Raw genomic sequence first — 9,163 nt, 5'->3', positions numbered from 1 at the left:
ACAGCTGCAGCTGCTGCTGTGACATTCTTCATGGCCTCGGAGCTGTGCCCTCCAATATGCTTCCTGAGAGGCTGGGCTACTCTTTGCTTAAAATTTCAACTCTATGCTTCTAAACCTGAAACAGATGTTATCTTGGCTGCTGTCATTTGTCATAAGCTTCTCTATTTGCATTCTATACAAGGCAGGTAAAAGGCAGGTAATTTGCTGCCTCTCTGTAGAGAAAGGAAAAAAAGGAGAGAGAGTGAAACAAGAGAAAGAGAGAGAGAGAGACTAAATATAAAAATTAGAGGAATAAAGCCACATGGAGACAGAAAGTGCAACCACTTGAGCATCTATTATCCCAATATCATATGCTATAGTTTGACTACTACTGATTTGCTTGGCATCTCTTTTGAATCATATTTGTGGCCACCCAGATTAACTATGTGAGCTGATCTTTTGAGTTAATATCAGCTTGCTCTTTTCAGCTCCCATGTCATTTACTGTCTTAAAAAAAAAAAAATGTACTGCTTGTTACTCAACCTTCTGTGTTTTCAAAAACTCACAGTCCCTTTTTTTTTCTCCTTTTTTTGTATGGGAACCAGGAACTAGAAAGCATTAAATGAGGAAAATTAACCAGTCACAGAAAAGGTGGAAGCTCAGAGAAAAAAGGGTTTGTCTTTTATGGTTTGTACTTTGTAAGCTGTGGGTGTGACTCAATTTCCTCACCACCCACATAAAAAGGTTGCCACCCAATCACTGTTTTTTCTATCCAAAACCCCTCCCCTTTGATTTTGGCTAAGAGAGACCCTAGGAAAGACTGCCCTTTCTGGACGTTGCAGACTGTGACATATAAAAGCTGTTAGCTGCTCCTGTAGCCAGCAGCACTCAAACCTTGCAGAGTTTTGCTCTGAGAGTTTGTAATAAGACACACTCCTCTTACAAGAGTTCATGCTACAACCTAGCAAAGAACTTTAAATTTTTGGAAGAATACTATATTCATTTTGGCATTGTGCAGAGGTAAGCTATTTAGCTCAACAAGTTTATTTTGCATGCATTGCTTTTAAAGTAGCTCACATTTTAATTTTTTTAGAAATGAGATTGGATTATTATAACTTTTTTTTTCTATCTGTTCTATTATTTGGTGTCCATATATGTCTGGGGAACATTATCAGCACATTCTCTGTTATTACCTGTGATGCATTTTTCCTTTTCACTCTCAAGATGAATTTCAATTCCTAAAGATTTCCCTCTGAAAATAAATATGCAGTAATGCATTCTGTGGCTCAGGCGTTTGGGGTAAATGGCTCACATTCATTTTAGGGTTAGTAGCCATGCTGTTTATTTTTCTCTAGCTATAGGAAGTTCCTCTTAGGGGACTGCTTCATAACACCAAGTAAAATGTATAAAGACCACTACAGGTTGTCTTCTAGGCTTGAGTTCAGCATTTGCTTGGATTTTTTTGAAGAAAGTCAAGTCAAGCAATGATTTTGTAAATTCATACCCTCTGGCCCTATTTTTTTTTTTTCCTTTCATAGACCCTAACTCTACCTTTCTGCTTTAAGGCAAACTCTGTGGCCTCTCCCTCTCCACCTCTCAAAATGATAGCAATCTCTGCCATCAGCAGTGCACTCCTGTTCTCCCTTCTCTGTGAAGCAAGTGCCGTCATCTTACTCAATTCCACTGACTCATCCCCGCCAACCAATAATTTCACTGATATTGAAGCAGCTCTAAAAGCACAACTAGATTCTGCGGACATCCCCAAAGCCAGGCGGAAGCGCTACATTTCGCAGAATGACATGATCGCCATTCTTGATTATCATAACCAAGTTCGGGGCAAAGTGTTCCCACCAGCAGCAAACATGGAATATATGGTAAGAGAACCTTGTTTTCTTTGAATTCTGAGTGAGGACGTTTTACTTAAATTGTACATTAGGAGAATCTAAAGAATTCATATGTTAAGGGATATGGGGTTTTTTACACCTTTTAACTTAGGGAATGTTCTTAAGTGCCTGGTAAACTTAAGTACTGTTCCATCATATAATTAAAAGGGAGGAAAGGGGTCTAATATTTTTGTGTGAGTTCCATAACCATTAATGAATCAGGTCTTATATAAGAAAGAGGTAAAGAGTGGGGTGTGATGACTGATCACATTTGGAAGGTCCACTTAAAAAAAAAATTCACATGGAACTTTTTCTGTGCTTTGTTTATCTAATAGTCATATTTATCAGCTAAAATATTTTTTGAAAATGATTTTTTTTAATTATAGGTTTCATGTGCATGAATTATTCTCTGGGTAGGTGTCTCTTCCCTTTCTTGGACAAAGCTCTTCCTGACACTAATCTATTTGTATTCTCAGAGAACATGCTGACTTTTTCCTTCTTGTGATTTAATGCTTTGTCGTTCAGATAACAGTGAAGTCAGCACATTTGCACACTGTTCCAACTTGCCATGAACACATTCTTTGCTCTCTCTTAAAAATAAAAAATAGGCTCTCTGTGTTTAAATCATTTTACTTGGAAAGTTTTTTTAAAAAGTTGGTATTAAAAGGATAGATGTCTTTTTAAAGTTTCTTTGTTTTTGGTTTTGAATTTATACAAGGTTATGGTTTAACTTCCAGCACCTTCCAAGAGCACAGCTTGAAGCCTGTTTAAGGCAATGAAGACCACCAGTATGGTATTTCTAAGTTGGGGTGGGTATGGCAGTACCACTAACAACACTCTGTAAGTGCTGACCTAAAATTTGGGGGTTTCTGTCAGATTCTAAATGTATCTATTTTATTTAAATAAGCTTTTAAAGTTTGACTAATTGTAGAAATCAGTGTCACAAGAAAAATACAGACTTGCAAATGTAAGAGAGTCATGGTTCATAGAAGTACAATTTAGACTCTATGAAAATGCATTTTTCTAGGATTTTTAAATGAAAGTGGAAAAGAAGATGTCATCAGTCCTGGTGTATGAGGGGCAATATAGTCTCATGATTAAGAATATGTAGTCTGGAATCTAAATGTTTGGGTTCAAACCCCAGCCCTGGAATATAAGCTGAGTGAATTCATTAACCTAATTGTGTTTTATTTTCATCATCTCTAATATGAGGATAAAGGTAGTATCTGCCATATGGGGTTGTTATGAGGAATGTATGGAGTTGAGGACTAGAACAATTAGACCAGAGCCTACAGAAAACTAATGTTCAATAAACGTTAGTTTTTATGCGTTTCTGTGAGCTTACCGTGAAAGTGCCTGGTGAAAACCTGTTCAAGATCTAAAAATAGGAACAATTACTCACATTGAACAGGTGTTTCTAGAAGGTGATGCCCAGGTATAGAAAGGAGAGGAACAAACATGTTTTCAAACATCATGCATTATGAGAGAAATATGCATAAGATTCTATGTGAGCTCAAAAAGGTATGTTATCCAGACTGCAGGTTTAGGGAATACTTTCTGGCGGCAATCACATAGCTATGCAGACTAAGGTAAGGATCAAGACAAATGAACCGGCTTTGGAGAGGACTCCATGTGGGGTGAAATCCTAACTCTGCTGTGTACTTTGTGGCCTTGTGCAAGTTACTTAATATGCATAAGACTCAACTTCCTTCTCTGTGAAATGGGAACAATAATTTATATGATAACCAATCAATATATAATGCAATTTATTATTTCAATAATATTGAGGGAAGAGGGATCATCATGAATAATATGTGGGGTACAACGCAGTAGAAATATATTTTAAAAAGCCACATTTTTCTAGTTATACTTTTCCCCACTGATCAAGAATTAATTCGTTCCACATGCATTTATTAAATTGTTTCTATGTGCCAAGGACTTGGCTAATTGTTTCCACAGATGATCTCATTTGATAGCTCAGTCTCCCTGTGAGGTTAAGATTTCGATCCTCATTTTACCAATGAAATCACTTAGACACAGAGAAGTTAATGACTAGGTGAAGGTGGTTTGGATAATGAACGGTATCATTGGAATTAGAGTTAAGGTCTGTGTAATTTCAAATTTTATGCTTGTACTGGGGAGCATCTTTTCATTCTCTAGACCGAGCAAATACTACATTGGGGGAAACTGCTGGAGATGTCAGGATATCACTGTTTCCTTCTTTGCAATGCCAGCTGAAATCATATAGTTTTCATATTCTATTTGTCATTCCTTTCTTATTATTTGCTTTTCAAATATGGGAGCTACTACATAATAATTTATTTTGTAAGAACCAGATACAGTGCTTGTTATATAGTAAATGCTTTATAAATCCTTCTTCACTTAGTAAAGTTAACGAGAAACAGTAGTCAGGATATTAAGCTCTATAAAGTAACATTGTCTCAAATTATCATGTAAATACTGCATACACTTCATCACACATGTATCTATTCACTTAATATTTATGGAGCATTTACTATATGTTAGGTACTATTCTAAGCACCTAGGATAAATTCATGAATAAAATAGACAATCCTTGGCCTCCTGGGTGGGCAATCAGGCAATAAACAAGATAAATAAATTACATAGTATGTTAGAAGGTGATAAGGTTATGAAGAAAAATAAAGCAGGTTGAGGCTGGGACATTTAATAGTGTGGTCAGAGAAGGGCTCCCTGAGATGTCCTGGAGGAAGGTGAGGCAGTAAGCCACACTGATAGATGAGGGAAGACCATTCCAGACAGAGGGAAGAGAGTGGGCAAACTCCCTGAGGTGGGGGGAGAGGAACAGATTACTTCAGTTAGAAAAATGTGCTCAATTTAGTGAAATCCTAAGTCTCTGTGAGTAAATTGACCAACTGAAATAATTCACTGGATCCCTCATGCAGACTCAGAGGAACTTTGAGAGAAATAAAATCTAACAGGTCAGAGCAGGAATGTCAGTGACTTTAACCTGCAGGCCAGGTGAAAAATACAGATCTCAGTTGAACACTGTTACTTTTATTTTAATTTGTTTAACATTGCTTTGGATTGTGAACAATTCGAAAGTGAGTTCAATTCCTAGCCTCAAATATGGACCTCAAAAGCTTAGGACACTTACCTCAGTATGGCTACCAGCCCTGTGTTCAAACTGTCCCCATCAGTGGGTGATATCACTATGGGAGCCTCATAGAAGATGGTCTTCAGCTCAGGGCTCTTTCTATTTTTTTTTAAATTAACTTTTATTGGAGTATGCTTGCTTTACAATGTTGTGTTAGCCTCCACTGCACAACAAAATGAAGCAGCCATGCACATACAGATATCTCCTCCCTTTTGGACTTCCCTCCCATTTAGGTCACCACAGTGCATTAGGTAGAGTTCCCTGTGCTATATGGTATGTTCCCATCAGTTGTCTATTTTATACATAGTATCAATAATATATATGTATCAATCCCAGTCTCCCAATTCCTCCCACCCCACCCCTTTCCCCCTTGGTATCAGGGCTGTTTCTAATTGCACCAGCCTGATTTGCAATCCCCTTCATTCACAACTTTACTCTCTGAGCCTTTTCCCATGCCATTTCCTCACCTTCTAATGTCTCCTCCTTAACTTATTCCAATATTTATAATCCTACCCTTCAAGTTTTATGTAAGGATGTTGTGTCCTTCACTGATGTTTCTTACATTCACAGTCGTATTTGATTTCTCCTTCTTTTGAACCACTGTAGCCTATTACGTTTATCACCCTGCTCTTATTAAAATCAGACTCAATTTACAGTTATTTGTATATTTCTTGCAATCTTCCTAATTTTAAGCTTTCAGGGTGCTCAGTCTATGTTTATTCACCTTTGTATAACTATTTTCTTGGGAAATTTCTTGTGTATAGACAGTAATCAACCATTATTTGGTGAATTTGAAATCCCTATGAATTGTTACATGTTTATAACTTGAATCAATTTTGATATTATTATTTATATTTAAAGTTCGCTCATCATTTATAATAACATTTTATCCTGTGCACCTAAAATACGAAAGAAGTTTTTCAAAATTCTAAAAAACAAAAAGCGCCTTAAAATTAAATGATTTTATCCTCTTTAAGTACCTGGTTACGTTAGTGTATGCTTGAGTAAACTAAGTGGACACAATTTGAACACTAGAGTGTTGACATTCATATTTTAGTGTATAATATCTTCTTTGGGTATATTGGCCATGATTTTCCAAACACTGTATCCTTTCAAAAAATAATAATATAGATAGAGCTTAAGATATGCAAGTCAAACTCTTGGCTTCTGTTCTACGATTAGTTTTTTGACAAATTTCCACAGCTCCTTGGACACCAGCTGTTTTTCATTCTTCCTAAGGGCAACTTAAACCGTGACTCTAAACCACAGACCACACTAGTTTCTTAGAATAAGAATCATTCCCTAAAAGAATGAAATTACAAGACTCATACATGGAGTACAATTTGTAAGATATTTCTTGAATTTAAGGCAATTGAATAAATTAATTAAAAATACTTGAAGTCCTTCTGTGAGAGGATGAGATCCAAAGATAACAGAAATCTTTGTATTTAAACGGTAAACAAAACAGGAAAAACAAGCAGGAAAAAAAAAAACCTTAGGCACATAATTCAGTATAAGACGCTGCTGTGTAAGACTGATGTAATAAAAGAGTACAGACCAAAATACCATGGAGAAATCAAAGAAAGAAGAGGTAATCTCTATTTGGCAAAATCATGAAAGGCTGCTTAGAGGAAGGGTACATGAGATAGCTGCTCAGGAAAGGGTAGGACTGGATGTTATAGTAGGTAAAGCAATGAATGAACAAAATCGCCAGGAGAGAAAAAGCATAACACATTCGCCAATGTTTTCAAGGATTTTGAGAAAAGATTGAGGATCACTTAATACAAGAGCAATTAGGGAGGCCATGGAGGTTTTAGAGCAGGGTCAGAGGTGCATATGAGAAAGATGGCACTATCAATTGATGGAGTTTAGATTGGCTGTGAAGGTGACCCAAGAGGTGGCAACCACTGAATCAGCAGGGCCATTTTTTTTTTTTTTTTTTTTTTTTTGCCATACGCGGGCCTCTCCCTGTTGTGGCCTCTCCTGTTGCAGAGCACAGGCTCAGCGGCCATGGCTCATGGGCCCAGCCGCTCCGTGGCATGTGGGATCTTCCCGGACCGGGGCATGAACCCGCGTCCCCTGCATTGGCAGGCGGACTCTCAACCACTGCGCCACCAGGGAAGCCCAACAGGGCCATTCTTTTAGTCAAAGGTGAGGAGGAACTGGGCACCTATACCTACCACAGTGACAGGTATGAACAGTTAATGGAAGTAGTTCATGAGAACACATGGTAGCCATCTTCATAAATGGTAGAGAATGATGGAAAGACAGGTAGGGGACAGCGTGAAGATAATGATAGATATGAACTGAACAACTTAAAAATGAAAAAAAAATGTGTAATGTAATTTCAAGAAGCCAAAATAGCTATATTGGTAATATGCCCTATTTCATTTGTTTGGTGCCTGCAAATATTATTTGCAGAGCTAAGGGAGTAAGTCTCCTGTACTCTTCTGGAAAAGAGAAAAATAATAGTTACCAAGTCACAGCAGGTAGTAAAGTTACAGAAAGCATGACTCAAATGAATGAATGGAGAATAGATTAATCCGTCCTCAGAAATAGCCAGTAAAGTATTTGCCTACAGTAATTTATGTCTTGAGAATAAGGAAAAATTTGGATTTTGTTTATTTGGGCTTTGTGTGTAAGAGAATGTAGATAATGTAAAAGACTTTTTTTTTTAATTATTCATAGTTGACAAAACACTTGTGATGTCTATCCTTATCGTTTTTTTAAATGAAACCATATACTGGACCAGATGGCACCTTTCCTCTCATTTGGGAAGGATAACTCAATTTTCTTCTTATAAACATGAGAAATTTGATGTGTCTAACCTAAATTTTTTCAATGAATGCTTTTATGACCACTAGAAAGCCTCCTGAGAACATTGCCAGCCAGCAGGGAACTGAGAAAGATTGCTGACAGGAAGGCATTTCTCCAGCTCATTTGGAACTCCACATTCCTGTTCTCCTACATGTAGAACCTTTTAAGTGTCTTGGCTTCAAATGGAGACTGGGCACATTTTGTATGAATTTTCTTCCAAGGTGCATGTTGCATAGTATTAGTTACTTAGTATTGCTTATATATGAATATTTAGCTCTCCACTTATGGAGCCAGCTGAAAGTAAGGACATTTTGTTTATGATTGTTTTGAGTACAGGCTTTAAGATGTGCAAATGTAAAAACCTCACCATCAGTTGGTAGAAGGAAGAGCTTTGAATCATACATAGCTACATATATATCGACCATATTTCCTAGTATTCAACACTGCTTTTTTGGTGGCAAATTATATTTGACCATATGCAATGGTATAGAAAATTGTATTATATTCCTGCTGACTATTTATAGAACCTAGCATCATATCTGTCCCACAGAGAACACTCAGTAACAATCTATGGAACAACTGAATGAAGTCTTTTAACCTTTGCTGGGCATTCCATGTAAAGAGCACATGGCTATGGTGCTCAGGTGGGCAGGGGTCACTCAGTATTCAATCACTCATTCCACAGTATTTATTCATGTGCCTGGCATTGTGCTGAGGGTTTCAGCAGGGAGCAAAAAGACATTTCTTGATAGGAAGTACTGTGAATGGATGAGTAAGTGGGCAAAGCAGTGAGCTGTGTGCTAAAGTAGAATAAATACAGGTGCTTTGGGATCACATGGGGCATATCTGGCCCAGACTTGGACTGGGGGTAGAGACGCAAGGAAGGCTTCCAAAAGGAAATGATTTCAGCTATTAAATATGAAAAATAAATAAAAGTTATACAGGCAGGAGTTGGAAAGAGGGAATATGTGGTAGGTGGGGAAGGGTGTTTTGGGAAGGTGGATGGTACCTTGAAGGCATAGATGAAATTCAGTGTGGCTTGGATGTAGAGGATAAAAGAAAAAGTGATGTTTGATGAGGCTGGGAAGGCAAGCAGAAACTTGTTTGAGTTTTATTCTAAGATTAAGGGAAGTGGTTGAAGGTTTTAAGTTGTGTAATTAATTTGCCTTCAGAAGGGTCATTCTGGCTACAGGTTGAGAAAGGGATTGGAGACAGGCAGAAGTAATGGCACAGTCAAGAGACTGTTATAATAGCCTGGGCGAGAGATAATTGAGGCCTCAATGACATTTAAGGACATAGGGATGTGACAAAATGAATTTGGGGATCAAATCAGTATGTGTAAGTGATT

The 9,163-nt window shown here is 37.5% G+C and overlaps 1 protein-coding gene across 2 annotated transcripts in view; it reads left to right on the top strand.

Annotated features, from left to right (window-relative positions):
• The first annotated feature begins 810 nt into the window (after positions 1-810).
• PI15 (peptidase inhibitor 15) overlaps positions 811-9,163 on the top strand; it is a 31,043-nt gene continuing 22,690 nt past the window's right edge. Inside the window, exons 1-2 of one of the 2 annotated variants that reach the window (XM_022595382.2) lie at positions 811-999; positions 1,545-1,853. In XM_022595382.2, coding sequence (XP_022451090.1) covers positions 1,581-1,853 — 273 coding nt within the window. In that variant the 5' untranslated portion in view covers positions 811-999; positions 1,545-1,580. Of the gene's footprint in view, positions 1,000-1,263; positions 1,854-9,163 lie in introns of those variants that run through there. The other variant, XM_089899032.1, reaches the window with a different exon arrangement.

This window comes from Delphinapterus leucas, chromosome 17, assembly GCF_059928025.1.
Source record: "Delphinapterus leucas isolate spDelLeu-1000000601 "Yukka" chromosome 17, BTC_Dleu_Yukka2, whole genome shotgun sequence".
Lineage (NCBI taxonomy): Eukaryota > Metazoa > Chordata > Mammalia > Artiodactyla > Monodontidae > Delphinapterus > Delphinapterus leucas.
The sequence above is the reverse complement of the archived record's forward strand: the minus strand, read 5'-3'. Positions and strand labels throughout refer to the sequence as shown.